Raw genomic sequence first — 21,016 nt, forward strand, 5'->3', positions numbered from 1 at the left:
GAAATAGCTATAAATATATATAAATAGAGCAGAAGATCTTTTCCAAGGCCTGATCCAATGCTACAATAAGATTTCCAAAATTTCAGTGGGCTTTAGATTTGGCTAATGGAACAGAAAAAGTACAGTCCCACCAAAAGATGCATCATGTCCAGGGGCATACCTGGACTTCACATGTAGCATCAATGGTTTTTCTCCCAGTGGATCAGCAGCAGCCAGGCCACAAGTGAAACTGCTGCTATTTTATGCTTTCTTACACGATTGATTATGTCTATATATTCAACTTTTCACTCACAGTACCTCCAAGCTCTGAGCATTAGGCTGTGAATCTTTCCTCCACTAGTGCATCTTCAGTTGTAAATCTTTAACTAAGCCCTAAATATTCATTAACAATAGGTATTTCATTTATGTTATGTTATTACCTATACATCACTACCTGCTCTCATCCATCCTTATCTCATCTCTGTATGCATTTCAGTATAACTTTTCTAATAGATAATATAGCAACTTTAATCTTGAACAGATAGGTGTGTAGATACACTTGGGGGCTGTGGATGCATGTAACATTTGTAGCACTCAATATGCCCCTCCAGCACTACAAAAAACTAACACAGATGTTCAGGGTTTCTGTGGTTCTACAAAAATGGTAGATCCACCACAGAATTTTTTTTTTCAAGTGGGAACTTCTTTGTAGCATTACATGTAATGTGTATACAGTTACATATTTCAGGGTTGTTGGTTGTAGCTGTGTTGGTCTAAGGACATAGGCAGGCAAGGTTCTTTGGGTAGATGTGACATCTTTTATAAATAGTTGGGAAAATTGTTCTTCACAAGCTTTTGGACACAAACACCCTTCTTCAGGCCTACCCTTACTACTGGGTACCTTGTGGTTCCCCAGCACACCACTGTGCTCTGCTCTTTCTCCTTTCTTCCTGCAGTGGCTTTCACGGACCTGCTGCTGCCCTGGGGGAGTAGCAGCTGTGCTACTCCCCCAGGGTAGTGGTACTACCTGCTGCTACTACCATTGAAAATAGCCTTTCCTGCCCCTTACCCAGAGAAGCCCTCTTTCCTGCTGAGGTACTCTGTAGCTCTCCAAATGCACATGTACATAGCATGATATATATATACCTCTGTACTAGACTGCTGTACAGCATTCCTGGAGAGTTATTAAAGCCCTTACTGCTGAGCAATAAAAATTCTATGCTGTTCCCAATATTTAATACAAACCTACCTGTAGAATAAAGAAATGGTGACTAGAGTGTAATGTACAATATACTTCAAATTTATGTTTCTCTGGTCACCAGGATCCTCTCAGCATTTTCTCTGTTAGATAACCTTCTATGATCATCGCTGCAAAAAGAAACCTATGTTTTGAGGTACTTTGAAATGGAATCAAGAACATGTAGTACATTTTTACTCCTATGGTTTCTGCTTTCAAGCAAAACCATAGTTAATATAATTATCCCAGTTATTTCTGTAACTACTAAGCAAGCCATGTGGAAAAAAAAAGAGACAACCTATAGATTGTTGGTTTGTTTTTACTGTGACTGCAGTTAGAGATAGACTGCAGTGCTCCCTAGCAATCATCTTTTCTTCAACTTCTTATGTACATAAAATAGAAATATTGTTCAGATGTATAACTGGATTGCTTAAATCAGTGGTATATCCATATTAATGAAATGTAGATGTATAGAGTGGGAAGGGACCTTGGGAAAGTATCTAACCCAACCATCAGTACTGAGGCAGGAAAAGGTTTACTTAGACCATCCCTTATAACTGTCTGTCCAACCTGTTTTTAAAATCTTACAATGAAAGAGATTCCATAATCACCCCAGGTAGCTTATTCCAGGGTGTAATTATACAGAAAGTTTTTCTTACGTCTTTCTTAAATCTTCCTTTCTGTAGGTTAAGTAAATTCCTTCCTGTTTTATATAACAGTTGAACCACAATCAAACCATTTACATATTGGAAGGGAGCTACCATGTCTGCTCTGTTTATAGACTAAACAAGATCAGTTCCTTTGTCCTTTCTCAATAGACCCTTTTCTCTAACCGTCTTATCATACATGTTGGTCTCATACTGGTGGTCTCTAATTTACCTATCTTAAAATGCAGTGTCTGAAACAGGAAACAATACTCACCTTAGGTCGTTGTACTAGTGTAGAAAGTAGACTAATTACTCTTAATGTCTTATACGTGACTTTCCTGTTAATACTTTCCAGAATAAGATTTACTTTTTTTTGCATCATTACATTATTGAAATTTATTGTATTATGGAAGAAGGCATGGCAGGTAGCACTTTCAAGACTTTAACATGCTCCCCTGCCCTGCCTTATGTGAGGCATTAACACAGCTAACTACCTCTCCTTCCTTGATTATAACCAGCAATATACCCCACAGATTCCTTCCTGAAGTACTGCTGCCTAGATACTTATTCCTAATTTTGTATTAATGCATTTTATTCTTCTTTCCTCACTGTAAAATTTTTCACTTGTCTTTATTGAATACTAATCTCATTGACTGTAGTCCATTCCTCCAATTTATTAGTATTGTTTTAAATTGTAATACTTTGCTCCGACGTTCTGGCAACCTCTCTCAGATTTAAGTTGTCTACACATTTATAATGGTTCTCTTTTCCATCACCCATATTATTAATGAAAATACTAATTAGACAAGTATAAAGGGGTGCAATTTAAAATGTCCTTTTGTTTGATAGGAAAACAATTTTTTTTACTACATTTTTCAGCAAATTGTATACCTTGTCTATGGTTATTTCAGCTACACAGGATTTCCTCTAGTTTCCTTAGAGAATGTCAAAAGCTTTACCAAAGTCAAGATATTTGCATCTAGTACTTCACTAGGTCAGTTACCTTATCAAAAGATTTCTCCTTTGAAACTAGATTGGGTTTGGTATGATTTCTCTTGATGAATCCAGGTTAGCTATTTTTCATCACCTTATTATCCTATAGGAGCTTGTAAATTGATTATTTAATATTTGGTTTCAGTATCTTTCATTGTTTTGAAGTTAAGCTGACTAATCTTTAATTCCCTGGGCTCTTCTTTTCAAAGATAGGTACTATGTTTGTCCTTCTCTGGTCCTCTGAGAACTCGCCCGTCTGCCGTGAGTACTTGGAGATAATTGCTAGTAGTTCAGAAATTGCTTTGGTTAGCTCCTTAAGGGTAAATTTCATCAGGCCCTGCCAACTTGAATACATTCAATCTATCTGGACAAAAAAAAAATCTTTAACCTGTTATTTCCCTATTCTCAGCTGCCTACTTGCTCCTTAAAACAAAGTAAGTCTTTTAAAGATCAGGTTACAATTAACCATTTGTGTGGGAATGAAACAAACAAACAAAAAATATTGGCTACATCTTCTCTGAATCATGTGTTATTTGTTCTCCTTTTCTGTTGAATGGTTTCATTTGTCTTCCTCTTATTTCTAATGGATAGAATTTTTTCGAGTCATCTTTCAAGTCTTTTGCTAGTTATATCTCATTTTGTTCATAGGCTTTCTGATTTTACCCCTATATCCTTGTGCTATTCTTTTACATTTTCACCCTTAGTCACATGTCTTTGTTTTAATTTTTTGTATGTTTCCTTTTTGATTTTCAGATTCTTAAAAGCTCTTCATGAAGCGATACTGGTCTCTTACTATGCTTCCTATCTTACGTTTACATTGCTGCCGTATCTATAATATAGTCCCTTTCAGTAACTGGCAGTTCTTCTGCACTCTTTTATCCCTTAGACTTGCTTCCCAATAGACCTGACCTACCAGTCCCATAAGTTTATTGAAGTCTGTGTTATTGAAGTCCATACTTCTTTTTCTGCTGCTGTCTCTCTTCGCTTTTCTTAGAATAGCAAACTCTACATAAGAACAGAAGAGATGCCATACTGGGTCAGACTACAGGTCCATTTAGCCCAGTATTCTGTATCTCGTTCTGGTGCAAAACAAGTGATAAGAGGAAGATTAATTATACAGAGCCTGCCCAGGTATGTTCCTTTCCCACCTCCCTTTATAGCTTACAGGAGTTGGAAGCTTAGACGGTCCTAATTAGAAGGTCAACTCTGTAAAGTTGTGATCACATTCAGAAAAATGACTAATTTTTGCATTTTAAGCACTTCCTATTATTAATCAGAATCTAATTTAAAATGGACACTCATCTACTAAATTCTTCAGCTTCTGAAATTAAACACTGTTGACAACACATTCAAAGTACTTAATTGATTATGTTTCCTATGGTATTGCTTTCCCAACAGATATCTGACTAATTGAAGTCCCCCATTATCACCAGGTCCAATTAAATCAGAATATATGACAAGAAATCTGACAAAGAAGGAGGAAGCCACTTGACCCATCATGAAATGTGCTTTATCCTTTGTTTATGACTCAACAGGTTTTCCTCAGAAGAGAAAAAGAAAAATCTGTGTGAACAGTAGAGTCAAAGAGGTCTAATCATACTATTCCCCATTAACCACCAGCTTCTTCTTTTTAAATTCACCTGAGTTTCAGAGGGACCCTAAATGTGGGCAGACATTTTGCACTTCTAGACTACCCCCGTGGTGTTATAATTTTAATAAAGAAAAAATATACCATATAAGTGAGGTTGCTATTGTATCTTGCACAGTGTACAGTATTTATAAAAATGGAAGCATTATTCACAGAAGTTATGCATACATATAAACATATATATACATATATATATAATACACACACACACACACACAAAGTATAAATTCCTTGGAATAGCGACCATCTTTTTCTCTTATGTTTGTTCAATGCCTAGTAGTGGTCACTACCACAACACAACTCGGTACAAGCAGACTGTTTACACATTTTATCCAATGATTTTTTAGTGTAAACTCGAAACCAGGACTTTCCCCTCCGAAGGGAGTAAACAAATAAGTGGATTATAGAATCTTGATCCTTTTTTTAAAAAATGTATTTTAGGGGTTTTTTTACTTTCTCTTCCCCTCATTCTATCCATTTGCATTTCTTTCCACTCAGTAGCACAGCTTCAAGAAGTGAGGCAGAAAGTGCCTTTATCCAATCTATTCTATAGAGTCTAGATTTTTGGGTACTCCCTAGAGAGGTGGCATATGTGGTTTAGAGACCCTTTCCATCTGAAGAGAGCCTAGAAATTAGGTCTCCCACATTTTAGGCAAGTATCTCCACCACTAGGTGGCTATATGAAAGTTGAGTGGCACCACTACTAGCCTTGTTACAAAAGAAACAACTTAGGAACATAAGAAAGGCTCTCCTGCCTGTGAAACCTAGTCTTACATTGTTTAATTCAGAGCCATGGGTAACAATGCAAAGTATTTTCATGAATAAGTTTTTTACTGGATTTGGATCCAAGCACATTATATGTATTTAGTAAATTAATAATTATAAAACTAAGTTGCAGTTGAATCTCAAAAAAAATCCCATAATTAATCTAACTAGAATAAACATCATAAAATCAGAAACTGGGGCAAGGCAAAGCCATGTGCAGGCTATTCTAACTTACTCCAGCTTGTAACCACCTGCCACCATCCATTACTTTGATGGTAATCACTGGATTCCAATGTTATGACATTCCTCTATGAGAAAGTCCCAACTTCCTCTTTAGATGGGCTTTACAAGTGGTCAAAAACAAAGACAGTGGGCGTGTTGACATGTGCATGAATGCATTTTTCCTAATACCCGTTAAATGTATTACCTCCAATGCCAGGTACTAAATTAATGCGCATTAGGCGTCCCTGATGTGCAGTAGCACAAGCACATGCTTTTCACGTGACGCTTGATGTGCAGTAGCCTATTTTACTGTGCATTAACATAATAGCACAGTTTTTTTACACACTGCTTTAATATGCAGTAAAATAGGCTACTGTGCATTAAAGTACATGTGTAGACATGCCCAGTGGAACCAAATATATAGCCCTTGGACTTAAAATGAGTTTGGAGAACTTCTTTGAAAAAAGAAATCGCCAGGAAAAAGTTGGGCTAATATTTACTTTAGACAAGATGTCAATTACTGTGAGCTTTGAGTATACAGTTTCTGTCTGTCAGGAGTATTCTATGCCTTCAGAAAGTATTATAGAGTTAATAGATATAATGGGTAAATGACTGAATACAGATGTCATCTTAACACTATTATATGTTGTAGGTTTCAGATATTTCTTGTCTGTAATCAGTTTTAGCAAACCAAATACATCCCTAAGTTCTGAAGGACACTGAAGCACATAATATAAAACAATCATACATAATAAAACCATTTTTTATTGTTATGCTGTGAGGCTGAGTCTGGTGGGAGGTGGGGGGCAGTGCTGAGGTGATTGTGGAGTTTGGCTGCTGGGGGGAAAGTCAGGCTTCAGGAAAAAAAACCCCTCTGTTCCCAATGCTGTGCAGACCCCAGGGAGTGGGAGCTCTGTTCCTCTCTACCCTCCCCCCCTTCCCAAAAGCTGAGAGTCCAGGCTTGGCAAAGGGACAGGCCTGAAGCAATTGCAGAGGTGGGGTTCAGGGGGAGAACCTCCATTGTTTGGCCCCTTCATGCTGTTCAGACCACAGATTGGGGGTCCTGGGACAGGGAATGGGGCACTGCTCCCCCTATTGCTGCCCTCCCTCCATGTCTCATGCTGTCTGGGCTACTACCTGTGCAAAATGACATTCAGAGAAAAGAAAGAACCTATTTTTTTTTTACTTTAAGTAAGGCCTTGACTTTTAATCTGCTTCCTTTCCTGGTCCCATTATTAATCTCCTTGATTTAAACATTTTAAATTACAAGTGAAACCCATTGTCTACTACTCGAATTAGCATTTTTTATTCTCTGCACCTTTATGCAGAGTTGTTATATAGCGTATACATCTAGTGAGTATTATACATTTTAATTGTGATTAATTAATTAATAGTACTGCCTTTGAAACACTCATTTGTAACTTCAGAAAATGTAAATGTGGCCTAAAGACTGCTTTTGACTGATTCCATTATTCATTACCATGTTATAGCCAATCTCCAAGTCAATACACAAGCAAAAATTCCATTAAATTTGGGTGAAGTTTTGCTGAATAAGGAAAACAGAAGTGGATCCTCAATAAGGATACTTTATTTTCATCACTTTGAGTACAAATTGTCATCTATTTTATGGAGGATCCATTCCATGGACTTCATCATCAGTTGATGTAAGTCTAAGTGGGTCTGTTGACCCCAGTGGCACTTCTGTTAGTCAGTCTTTCCTCTTACATTTATTTTTCTTTTAGCAGTTGATATGAGGTTATTTCCTTTTGATTTGTGTGTGCATAGGGGGTGAGGGTAGGGGGAAGAGGCAGGTGGTTTTTCTATGTGAATATTACAATCCCAGTTTTATTTTATGAACTTTATGTATGAGTATACTCTTAACAATGTCTATCATTCACTATATTCTTGTGAGATTGTATTATCCCTTTTGTGGTAAGGTGGTCTGTTTCTGATTAGGAGAGATATTAGGAGTCAACAACAAATGAATATCTTTGCCATAGCAATGAAGAATACTGGCCAAAGACTGTTGACTTGCTAATGACCCTAATCCTCTGTAATGAACACAGATGGTAGGCAGCAGCCTACAAGGAAAAGCAGAATGGAAAAAAAATCTCAGAGGAAGTTGTTATAAAATGCTGTTCAAAACAGCTTCTCTCAAGCAAGGGGAGGCCAGAACAAGAGAACAGGAGCAGGAGGAAAAGAAATGCAGAATTGCCCTGAACTCTCTAGAAAGACATTGACACTGATGGGTCACGGACCCCCATGTATCAGGAAAAGGATATCAAAAGGGATTAGATATACTGGCTGTCCAGCTAAATGCTCCCTCACATTAGGATGAAGTTATAGGTTATTTTTTAACCATACTTACAGCACTTAACACAGGAGTGTCCACATATTAAAGCTTGTTAACTTGTGCTAAGCATCTGAGCATCTCATAATTATGCAACTTCCGGCAAGGGTTAGTTCTGGGCTGTGCTATGTAGCTCATGTTAGGGTAACTCAGTCTGATAAAACAAGCAATTTTCAATCCTTCAGCATCCCAGGATGCATTATGTGCAGTCACTTTCTGCCCTCTCCCCGCCCCTGCCCAAAACAGGGCAGGGATAGAGCCTGGGGTGCCTATATATATGCTCTTGGGAGCCACTTTAATTAAAACACATTAGTGTCTCATGTATTCAGTGTCCCATGTTTCAAAATGGTGGTGGGACACTTTAACTAAAGCTAGTTCAATAAGCTTTAGTTAAAGTGCCCCCGCCACCATTTTGGAATGCAGGACACTGAACACGAGATGCTGCAGCATGCTTAAGCATGCTAATTTGAACACTACAGCAAACTCAATTAAGTCTGAACATAGACGTTCTAATCAGAGCACATTGGACCATGTTTATAAGCACCCCAGGTGTCCTTGCTCCCAGCAATTATCCTTTTTGCCAGCCCTTTAGTGGCAAGTCAAAGCTGTACAAGCTACAAATTGTATTAACCCTTAATATGCATTTGCTCCCAGCATGTTCTAATTTTAACACCACTAAGCATTAAGTTCAATGTGTAACTTCACTCAGTAGTTGTAACACACATGATTTATATGGAGCGCTTAGCTATGTCATTTATATTCAGGCTTTCTGATAGACAGAATTAAGGTAAAGAAAACGTTTACATTGTAAGATTATTTGAATGTGAGCCCAAAGCAAGATGAAATTCAATATGTAAACCTTCATGAAAAAAAATCAAACAAAAGGAAAATGATTCTTGCTAAAAAATAGAATGCCTTAACAAACAAAAAGTACCATTTTACCACAGATTTGTTTGCATTTGATTTTCTTTAAATAAGAGATGGGGGGGTAGAGAAACATTATATGCTACCTAATTCCTGTACCCCAAAAGAGAGGTTTCCTTACATTTCCCTCCTCAGTACAAACAATTCCATTTTTGTAACTTTGTATTTGTTAACAGAATGCCTGAAAGCTTGTTTGTGTTTTTTTTCCTTCCCACCTGTATTTGTTCTACAAAACACAGTATGTTTTTTGAAGTTGGCTTTGAAATGTACATTAAGTATATCTGCAGCCATATTTTTATATACATAAGAGTTAAAAGACAAAAAAGTACGCTAGGTCACTTTGAATTCACACTTAAAAGTGCATCCTGTTAAAAGACATGAGGTGGAAGGCATTTTTCCCCAGTAAATTCACTTACCCCGGCAATGTACTCCCTCGTCATACCCATCAGAACAGTCATATGCACCATTGCAGAGTTGGGATAAGTGAATACATCTGTTTGTACCAATGCAGGCAATATGATTCAGGGGACATTTGAATTCTATTTCCTCAGGACCTAAAAAAGAAGAATAGACATTATGTTTATACCCATAAAAATGCAGAGAAAGCACTAAATATTGTCATATATTAGCATATTTTTAAACACAGGGATGTCATGTACTTGGCTACTGTTAAGCTTTTCAATGCTTTACCAGTAGTTTACTTAATAGATTATACTCTCTTGAATAAGGATTGGCATAATTAAGGGACAATCAATTTCTCAAGGAGGATTATTTTATAAAAGCAAGGTGATGCAACTTACAGTTTTTTAAAGACATTTGCTCTATTCTAAAGATTGTAGATGGTGATTTTTTTATCAAAGCCTTTTAAATCATTATCACAGCCATGAACTTGGATTTCACCAGTCACACAAGCAACAATAAAAAAGAAAAATAAAACAAAACAAATAAAAAAGTCCTTACCTATCAAATGCACAACATATATGAAGATTCTTCTTTTTAGATATCAGAATTTTAATTCATAAATTATTAGGAGCTGGAATCAACCTTGCAGATAATTGGGTGCAGCCCCCTCTCCCCCACCCCGCTCTAGACAGGAAGACAACTGGGGTCAAGTGACCCCAGTGAGGTGACTGTCCAGTCTCATCTTGAAAACCTCCAGGGTAGGTGACTGCACCACCTCTGGAGGGAGTATATTCCAGTTTGGTCACCCTGAGTGAAGGAGTTTTTCTTGGTTTTAAGCCTGAAGCAGCCTTTCAGGAGTTTCTAGCCATTGGTCCTGGTGTTCCCCAGAGATGCCCCAGTAACAGTTGTTCATCGAGCTTCTGGTGCACTCCTCTGATATAGTGGTAAGTCGCTATCAAGTCCCCTCTCAACTTTCTCTTCTTTAGGCTAAAGAGGCCCTGGTCCCTCAGCCTTTCCTCATATGGCCTGCCTTGCAAGTCCTCGATCATATGAGTAGCTCTTCTCTGGGCCCTCTCAAGTTTTTCCACATCCTTACTGAAGTGCAGCCCCCAGAACTGGATGCAGTACTCCAACTGCTGTCTCACCAGTGTAGAGTACAGTAGGAGTATCACGTTAGTTTTACATGAGATGCATCAGTTGATGCATGCCAGCATGTTGTTTGCCCTGCTGGTCACCATGTTGCATGGACAGTTCATGTCCATGCGGTGGTCAATCATTACCCTTAGGTCCCTTTCAGCTGTGGTGCAAGCCAAGCTGTCACCTCTGAGCCTACATGTATGTCGAGAGTTATTTGCCCCTAGATGGAACACCTTACATTTGTAAGTGTGAAACTTCAGTTGGTTCTGGTCTGCCCAACTCTCTAGCCTGCATCTGTAACCTGTCTTTTGGCATGGCCACACTGCCCCATAACTTTGTGTTATCTGTGAAATTGGCCAGGGAGCTTATCACTCCCCATCCAAATCATTGATAAAGATGTTGAAAAGCACCAGTCCAAGCACAGACCCCTTAGGGACAGCACTGGCCACTTCACACCAAGACAACATGGATCCATTCACGAGAACTCTCTGGGTCTTATCCTGTAGCCAGTTTCCTACCCAGTGAACCGGCAAGCAGCTGAGCCTACAATCTTCCAGTTTTCCCACAAGGATATCGTGGGATACTAGATCAAAAGCCTTTTAGAAGTCTAGGTATATAACGTCTACCTTGTCTCCCATGTTCAGGTGGTGAGAAACCTGGTTGTAGAAAGAGATGAGATTGGTAAGACAAGACCTACCCGTGACAAAGCCACACTGGCTGTCATTCAGAATCTTACTTTCCAAGAGTGTATCGCACATAGATTCTTTAATAAGCTTTTCCAGGATTTTCCCTGGGAGAGAAGTTAGGCCTATAGTTGCTCGGATCCTCCCTCTTCCCCTTCTTAAAGAAAGGCACAATTTTGGCCCTCATCCAATCTGCAGGGATCTCCCCTGTGCGCCACGAATTCTGAAAGAGCTTTGCTAGGAGTTCTATAATGACCTCAGCCAGCTCCTTCAGCGCTCTCAGATGGAGCACATCTGGTCCCACTGATTTATAAATGCCTAGCTTTTCGAGCTGGTATTTATCCCACTCAACATCCACAGTAGAGAGGTTTTCATTCCCAGCATGCCCCCTATGAGCCTTATCTCGCTTGTCTTTCCCCTTGGTTTGGTGAAATACCGAAGCAAAGTGGGCATTCAGAAGTTCAGTTTTTTTCTGAATGTCAATTATGAACTGTCCCAAGGTGTTAAGCAGGGGTCCCACACTTTCATTTGTTTTCCTTCATACCTACATACGTAAAAAAGTACTTCTTATTGTCCTTGAGTCCCACTGCTAAGCTGAACTCAGTTGCCACCTTGGCTTTCCTGATCATTTCCCTACAAGTGCTGGTCATTAAAGTATAGTCTTCCTTGAGGTCTGTCCCTAGCTTCCATTGTGCATATACCTCTTTTTTCCTCTTTTCAGAAGACTGCAATGTCCCTATTAAGCCAGGAGGACTTGACAGCCCTCCTGCTACCTTTCCTCTTTGCAGGAATGGTGTTCTTTTGTGCTTCAAGGATTGTGTCCTTGAGCAATGGCCACGCTTCTGCACCCCATTTTTGCCTTCCTGTCCTGGTCCCTCATCACCTCTCCTACTAATGCTCTGAGCCTGTCAAAGTCAGCATTCTTGAAGTTCAGGACTTCAATCTTGCTGACTGATTTGTCAGCCTTAAGGCAGATGGTGAACCTGATAATTTCATGGCCGCTGTCATCCAGGTTCCCCTCTGTGTTCAAGCCACACACCAGATCATCTCCCTTGGCCAAGACCAGATCCAGGAGAGTGTTGTCTGTGGTTGGCACTTGTACTTCCTGGGTCAGAAAGAGCTCCTCGATCGCAGTCAAGAAACTGCGTGAACAATCTGACCTAGCCAAGTGTTCCTCCCGGGCTAGGTCCAGGTAACTGAAGTCACCCATGATAATGAAGCCCCTTGCACATATGACCTCTATCAGTTCTCAAGAGAACTGAAGATCCAGCTCCTCCCCTTGGTTTGATGGCCTGTAGTAAATAGGCACAGTTAGGTCTCTCTCACCTTGCCCCCCCCCACCAACTCCCCACCTAGTAGCTTGTCCCAGAGGGTTTCAAGTGTCTTATCTTTGGAGCCAATGTCAACCTCCAGAAAGAAGTACTGCTCCCTCTAACAATCTTTTTAGACATCACTGCCTATTTATTCTGCTCTATGGATATGGAAGAATAAGCAGCAAAACAATTTTTAAGGGGATCGGACTGATGATTATAATTATGATAATAAAAACCATCATAATAAAGTTATATTACAGTAGGTTAGGACTCCAAATTTTCTCAGGTCTCCATCATGCTAGGCATTGTAGATACACAATATAAAAAAAAAAATAAGCCCAATAGAACCAGGAGTGTTCAAACAGGAAGCTGAGAAACAGATAGTATGAAGGAATAATAATGAAAATAAACAGCTACTTGCTTGGTCAAAATGTTGGTCAAACTATGTATACAATGTGTTGCCCTGCATAAAGCTGGAGGGTAAGGGGAATTATTAGGAAACTGCTTGAAGCTCCCTGATGCTCAAGCATAGAGGCACAATCATATTGGGCACAGGTTCTGTCAGGATCCAGGTTTGAACTAATCTCTATGAGGTAATTACAGCTCTCAAGTGTACTAATAAAGAGTCACTGAAAAGCACTCAAGCATAATCAGTCCTCCCACTCCCAGCTTTCTACTCCAAAGCCAGAGGGTTAGAGTGACACAGGGACTGAGTACATCAACTTCACCTCAGCTGAAAAATCCCTCATACCAAGGGAGTTTCAGCTTTCCAGATTTATCTGCTTCCCAACCCCCTTGTTCCACATGAGTAGTGCAAAGGAATACAGGTAGTGTTATCTGTAGTAGCTGAACATGATGTTTATGAGTGAGAGCAATTGGGAAGAGTACCTTACATTCCCTACATGAAGTACATTTCCAGAGTAGGTCAGGAAAACAGGCAGCAGGAGATAATGAAGCCTGGAAATAACTTGTATGATCCCAGCTTTCAAGGATCTGCTTTAATGTGTGTTAAACTTGCATTTGTAATTCAGCTTCACCAGGAGTTAAACTTACCAAAAAGGTTAGCGAAACTATTTTTTCACAACCTTCTATAGCCTGTATATCACTGTATCAAAGCAACTACCAAAGTAGGGAAGACACAGAGATAGGGTCCACACTCCACTCCCGCCTTTAAAACCATAAGCAAGGTACATGAATATGAAGTGATGCATTGATTAATTTGCATATAAGCACCAGATCTCTGGACCTTTAATTTTAACAGGAATGACTAGATATTGTCAAATGTAAATAAGACAAATAGAAAATAAAAACCCAGGATGAAAAAATGGCAGGTAAAGGTAAAGTAAATTTATCATGAGTAAACTTTAAATATTAGAGAAAACAACAAATTTGGTAATTAATTCAAAGCTTTGAATGGCCACATTCAGAGCCCCCATCATTTGGTTTATTAACAGAAACAAGAGAAATATTTGATTCTATAATAGTGTTATTAAAACAAAGATCCTGAACAGAAATATATTGCAATTTCTAATATATTATGAGACTTGTAGGATTACTTGCTAAATTCATTTTTTTAAGAGGAACTAAGGTTAAAAAAAAAGATGAATATGCTACAAAAATATGTATTAATCATGAAGCTACATTTTCAAGAGAAAAATGCTATAGTGTTTATATAAGCAATAGATTAGGAGGACTGATTAGCATACAAATATGATCAATATGATGTAGATTGGTTGAGGTATATGAATATGTAGAAAATGTTCTTTTACTGGCTTACTCTTATGGAAAGCTCAGGTCATTTTGTCAACTTAATTTATAACAAAACCTGAGCTTCGGATGCAAACTAAACCATATATTCAAGGCACTTGTTTCTAGAAAATAACTCCCAGACCGAATAGGACCCAATTATGCACTACTGCTACCCCCGTCTAAACCAGTGATTACACCATGAGATCCTTTGAAGGGTGCTGCACGTACTACCACTGTTAGGTGTGCGGACATCTACATGAGTTACAAGATAAATTCAAAAATTTAAAATGTGACTCTACAGTGTCAAATACAGTTTGACCTCTTCTGGTCTTTCTAAGCTGGTTACAACAGAATTGTTCTATCAGTCAAAAAAGAGTGAAGTTAGTTAAGAGCTGGCATTTTCCAAGGGGCTACTTTGAGTCTAAAAGGGGTGTGTTGAGTCAAAAAAAGGTTGAGAATCCTTGGTCTATCCATATCTTGAGCTTTTTAACTGCCCCGATTCCTGCTGCTTTCCCTGAATAAGGAATTAAGATTAAGTGCTTAATGTTCCTATGCCTAAGAAGGGCTTCAGAGTCACATTCTGTCCAAAGAACTATAGCTTCTGGACAGCAAAAGATTAGGGGTGAAAAAGGGTAAGAACAGACATTCATTTCTAGCATTCTGGGAAATACACACTACTAGAAATCTTCCCAGGACAGAGGAGTACAGGTGTTTCAGTCTACAGCTGCCCCCTCTCCCTTGCTCCTCATGCTTTCCCCAGATTGTGATGATACTGGGAGGGATAGAGGGGCAGGAGCAATAAGACCATGCCCTCAAACCTGTTTCCCAGACAAGGGAGTCCTGGGTCTGGAGGACACACAGGAAGATGGGAATGGTTTCTGTGCTCTTGGAGAGAAGGGTGCAGTGGGGCAATGTCGCCATGTGTTCTTCAGGTCAGGATGTCTCTGGTCTTGGGAAGGCTTGGGTGGGGGGTAGCATCAACTCAACTCTTCAGCAATTGAGAGGAGTCAAGCTATGGGTAAATGTGCTTCCACCTTCCTTAGACTGGATTCTCCCCCCTCCTTCCATTGCACCCAACCCCACCCCCAAGATTTTAGAGGACACAAGACAAAACAAATTCTAGTTTACCAAAATGAAAAAGAAAAGAAAAGAAAAAAAGAAACCACAAGTGTTTCCAGAAGGGGATACTGCACCAAGGGAAGTGTGGTTGAATGTACATCTTGGGAAATATAATCCTTTGGGAATCTGTAAAATAAAGGACAGTAGATCCAAACTACAATTCCCATTAACCATAGAGGAATCCAATTCCATTTTGAACTCCCTTGAAATTTAAAGTTTTGGCTAAGTGCAAGGGAGTAAAATGAGACAGTTCAATTTTGGAACTTAAAAGTATTCTATTTTGATAGACAAGTGGATAAACAAGTGGCTCAATAGCTAAAAACAAAGAGCAATTACAAATGGATCCATGTTAGAATAGCAGAAGTTTTGAGTGGCATCCCATAGGGGTCTGCCCTATACCCAGTGCTGTTCAATGTGCTTATTAATGATTTACATACCAGCACAGAAAGCTTCCTGAGCAAATTTGCAGATGACCTGAAACTGGAAAGAACAGTAAACATGTTGAAGAATCAGAGCACAATTTAGAAGGATCTTGGCAGATTGGAAAGCTGGGTTGGAACTAATAGGATGAAGTTCAATGCTGATTAATGTAAGGTGCTACACCTTGAGAAGAAAAATCAAAAATCAAAAATGAAACAAAATGGGTGACACCTGGCTGGATGGTAGCACTATCTGGAAGTCTGATGTAGCTGCACAAGGGCAAATGTGGATAAGGTATGCATCAAAAGAAGCATTAGATACTATAGAAGCATAAGACATAGGAGGAAATTGTACCTCTTAACTAGGCACTGGTCAGGCCTCACCCAGACCCTTATGTGCAGTTTTGGGTTCTCCATTTTAAAAGAATATGGAGAAGTTAGGCAGGATCCAGAAGTGATGGCAAGATGATAAAGGACTTGGAAGGCAAGTCATACAAGGAGAGGCTGAAGGAGTGAGTCTTGTTCAGCTTGGAGAAAAGGCACTGAAGAGGAAATATGATAGCAGTCTTGGAATATTTCAAAGGTTGCCAAGAAGAAGAAGGAAAGCAGCTTTTCTCTTGCTGAAGAGTACAACATGGATCAATGTCTTGAAGATGCAGCAAAGCTGGGTTAGATTGGATATTAGGAAAAAACTTCTTCATTGTTAGAATAGTGAGGCAGTGGAATACACTGCCTAGAGAAGTTGTGGACTCCCATCAGTGGAGATGTTCAAGAAGAAGCTGGACAGCCATTAGTCAGGGATGATCTAGACATAGCTATGCCTATGATCTACTATGGGTATCGCCCATACATCTGAACTTTGCTGCTTTCTGCATGGGGCTGGGAGGGATTTTCTGCCCTCCACCACTGCTACATGTCAGGGGGACTTTTTTCCGCCTCAGACGCAATGACAGGTTTTGACTGGAGATTTCGACTGGGGTGTGCAGGGACTGCTGGGACTCAAACATAAAGGTTCCTGGCTAAAGGGTCTTAGCACTCTACTCAGGGTCAGACCTATAGCCGTATTTGGGGTCAGAAATACATTTTGCCCCAGGGTCAGATTGGTATGGACTATGGGGGGTTGCCTTTCTTTGTTGCAGGGGAATGTGGTCCCCTTCCTGGGATCTCTTAAGCCTATCTTAACAACCTTTATAGCAGTAAGATGCTGGCCACTGTGGTCCCCCTGCCTTACTTGTGGCATGTTAGTGTGTTATGTCAGGGTTGAGTGTGTATTACTAAAAGGTTAGAGAGAGGATTTGTGTAAGATGGCTTGGACAAGCATAGTCCAGCCTCAGGCTGGGTATTGGTCTACGTGACCTACGGAGGTCCCTTCCAGCCCTGCTTCTTTCATTCTATGGTTCTATGATTAGGCAACAGTGGAGCAGTGAGCCGGATCTAGGCAAAAATAGAAACTTCATAAGTCTGGTACAAATAATAGCACAGGCTGACGTGCAGGCACATGCAATTTGTGGTGCTGCAAACCTCTTAAACTATATACCACTGCTAATTAGCAGCGCTGGGACCAAATTTGCTACTAGGATTTCCTAGCAGCAAAAAAAAAAGCAACCTGGGGAAAAAAATGTGGCACAAAGCATGCCAGAGTACTGTGCACTGGGACAAACGTGGAGACAGGGGAGCAGGCAGACAAAGGCCGCCTGCTTCCTTGTCTCCATGCACTATGGAGACAGAAGAAGTGTACCTCGAGATACAGGAGCAGGCAGCTCCCTCACTAGCTGGGGCACAAGGTGCCTCACTGTGGGGGCTGCCCGCCAGTTAGCCCCACGCTGAAGCACCCTGTGTCTCAGACAACCCCACCCCCTGCAGCACATGGAGTAGCAGGACAATATGTCCCACTGCAAACCACATGCAGGGCATGCACTGCAGCACAAAGTAGCGGCACACATTTGTGCCACTACTTTGTGCTGCTGCAAACACACACCCCTGGTTGTGTGAACAAAGACCCAGAGTTGGTAAAAATCTCACTTGCACTTTGATTGCAACAAACAAACATTTCTCTGAATCCACCATTTAGGTATACTCTGCAGTGGTATCTGATGAAGATGATTAATGACTGTCATTAAGGTAAAATAGCACAGTATTTAAGATAGAAAGACTAATCCATACAGCTACCATTAGCATCTTTCTGTACACCGTGGGCTTAAATTAAAATGCTGAACTGTGCACGATACAGTATTTTGGTTATAAAATGTTAATGATAACATATGGATAAACATATTTTAAAGCCTGCTTCTCAATTAAATAATGCCCCTTTATAATGGTCAGATAATAAAAAAGGCTCTTATTTCAGATTCTAACATAATTTACCAGAACGGAGTAGAGGAGTCTTCATTTAAATGGCAAGCATGCTTGAAGGAATAGATTTTGCAACAAATTCATATATCAATATACAATTTAATCTATTTATATACATATTTAAATGTTTACAGTATAAAAAATATGATATTGGTGCTCTTTCACAGCTCTCAGCCTCCAAAAGCTAAGTTGCCAGTTAGTGTATATAGACCACTCTGATGAAAATGCATAATATACTTCTAATTTTTTCAAGAGAGAAGGATTTTTGGTGGTAATATCCTTCATTAGGTGGACAGTATACTTAGGAGGGCTACAGACAAACTATTGGATATGAACTACCTTTCCTCAGGTCTGAGAAAAAAGCAGACATGGCTTAAACCAAATTTCAAAAGAAAGGCCTGTTTAAAACTATGTAAATAAGCACAGGATATAAGCCTCCAAAGAAGTGTTGCCTTTGTCTGTTTTCACTTTCATAAAAGTTTTTATGGCAGGACAAAACACAAGCATACAGACATTGTTGCAGTAAAAAGATAACTTGGTAGGTAGAAGAGAAAGTTCAAGAGAGTCGTTTTTATGTCTGGAGTGCAGAGAAATTAACAGGGATCTGAAATTTTCAAAATGTACCTATATTAAGGGGTTTCCATTGCTGCTGCTGCTGCTATCTTTAATCACCAGGGACAGAAAAAAAAAAGTGTTGGTTCAGTTAGAAAGCTCGGATTCCTGTGTTTCCAATAGAATACAATATTGCTCTGGCTTTAATAAAACAAAAAAATGCACTTCATTTTAAAAATATGTCTTTCAGTATTAAATTGCAGAAATTAGAATCAATTAGTTTTGGAAAAAGAAGTGAGATTGTGGGGGGTACAAGAGAATATTTTTATGAATAGTTATTTTTTCTATTTAAATGAAAATTCATTTTTGTTAATGGTTCTTTTCTGTGTTAAATGAAAAGGTTTGAACTTTAGAAGTATTCTCAGTAGTCATGGATTAATGAACAGAGTGCAGGTGCAAACTAAGTACAGTTTATCACAAAATATCACAAGTTATCACATAATGAAGGTCAAGAAAATAATGTCTTTTCACATTAATATCACCATATACATAGCATCACCAAATACAAACATATTAATACTGAGACCTTTCATTCAGTGGGGAAGTATCTGGAAACACATATTTTATCAGTTCTGTTTGTGAGCTAAATTTGGCCATTAGGTATGTACATACACATCTTAGTAGTTTGAATATGCATTCAAATGTTAGTGACTTGAAAGGGAATTGTTTGCACCATATTGGTCTGATGGTATATATAGTCACTTGCATTTCTTTAGGTATCACTGGATTTCATTGATTTACAAAGGTTTACAGGATTATAATTAAACAATTATAAATAAAATAAGTTGAAAGTGAACCCACAGTTTAATTAATACACCTGTTCAAGAAGAGAAACAGGTATTAATATGTGACAGGACATGTGATAGAGAGAGGGAAAAGAAAAGATAAAACAAGCTAGTATATTATCCTAGAAAGAAACTATATAATCTCTGACTTCAGAAGCATAACATATTGTTTCCGAGACATTTTACTCAAAAAACAATGAGCTTGTAAGTGGATTATGAAAATGAATGAAAATTAGAATACATATATACGTTACATTACATTATTAATTGCTTATTGCTGCATCTAATGTAAGAAATGGAAGGCCTGTCATAAGTAACAATAGAATAAAAATAGCAATCAATAGGGAAATAAGTGAAGATGCATAGGAGATGCAGAGTTTTAGAAGATGCAAAGGATGGTGAAAAAAAACATGGCCATAATCTCTGTAAAGCACTCTACCTCCATTCAAATCAGAAAATTAGATGTACTTATTAAAACCTTTTGAAGATTTGGTCTAGAGATTGTCCATCATTACAAAAAGAGGAATAAGGCTCATTGCTGCCTTCTGATACTACAATCGGCTTGTGTAGCAAAAGAAACATGTCTGTATTACTGAGAGTTTTCAGTTTCAAATCAAGGATTTTCCATCGATCCTGGCTTGTGTTTAAAGTGCTAAAGTATAATTAAGTCATTTCAGACTTTAAAATAAATGACCCTTTCAAATTAACTGGAAAAGAGTGGTTTACTACTTTGTTTTGGCATTCTAGTCTTAATGGTTATTAAAGACTATTAAAGCTAGCCCAACATAGGAGTGCTATGATGAGTTCCAGGGAACATATTCTCCAAGTATACTTTTATTATCTATATGTGTGGCTTCATGATCAGGCTCAGGACTGGAAACCATGGCACATTAATGTATTCTTTTTATCAAAAGTCGTCCCTTGTTATAGCCTATGGCCCTTCTGTGCTGTCACCATTGATGAAAGGAAGCAGACTTTTATCTAGGAACTTAAGAAAACTCTACTTTAATTCATGGCAGAAATTCTTAAGGTGTTAAGCTTCTTTCAAAATCTTTAATACAGAATACTCCTCAATAAGTGCCTGTTTTATGGCTATTTGTTTTTCTACCCACCCTCCACTTATCACTACCTCTTGCATGTCAGACTCCTTTATCCACCCGCACATCAACACATATAAGTGAGAAGATAATGAACAGACTTTTTGGTTTATACTTTTCTATTCCTTTAAGTTTTAAAGAAAACTTCATATTGTGAATAACATTTTCTGCTGTAACAGGTGCTTGGTGAGACTGGAATTGCTTGAGTGGATCACTTTAACTGCTTTAACTGCACTGCCGTGTTTTAATTTTGTGGAAACTCTTATCCCAGGGGCCCGTCTCCTTTACTGTAGTGTCTCTAGGAGCCAGGGGAGAAAAAAGGAGAAACTGGAAAGATTGTACAGAGACAGAGAAAGGACAAAAGAGGCATAGAGAAACTGCTTATATAGATTAAAGGTGTTTTTCCACACTGCAATAAGAGAGTCCAGTTTCATCATTCAAGAAACTCATGTGGTTGGAAAGAAGGCAATGGTATGTGGAGTCAGAGTGATTAATATTTTTGTGGTTACAGGATCTGGAGTGGGTCTTTGGCCCTAGTATTGAGTTTGAGACTTGCACTGGAAGCAGTTCCTCATTCTTACCA

General features: G+C 38.9%; 1 protein-coding gene across 1 annotated transcript in view; it reads right to left on the bottom strand.

Moving 5' to 3' along the window:
* LRP1B (LDL receptor related protein 1B) overlaps window positions 1–21,016 on the bottom strand; it is a 1,585,724-nt gene that overhangs the window by 1,098,201 nt on the left and 466,507 nt on the right. The window contains exon 3 of the mRNA XM_019553609.1: window positions 9,182–9,319. Within this exon, the coding sequence (XP_019409154.1) occupies window positions 9,182–9,319 (138 nt within the window). The remainder of the gene's footprint in view (window positions 1–9,181; window positions 9,320–21,016) is intronic.

This window comes from Crocodylus porosus, unplaced genomic scaffold (assembly GCF_001723895.1).
Source record: "Crocodylus porosus isolate Cpor-Errol unplaced genomic scaffold, CroPor_comp1, whole genome shotgun sequence".
Taxonomy (NCBI): domain Eukaryota; kingdom Metazoa; phylum Chordata; order Crocodylia; family Crocodylidae; genus Crocodylus; species Crocodylus porosus.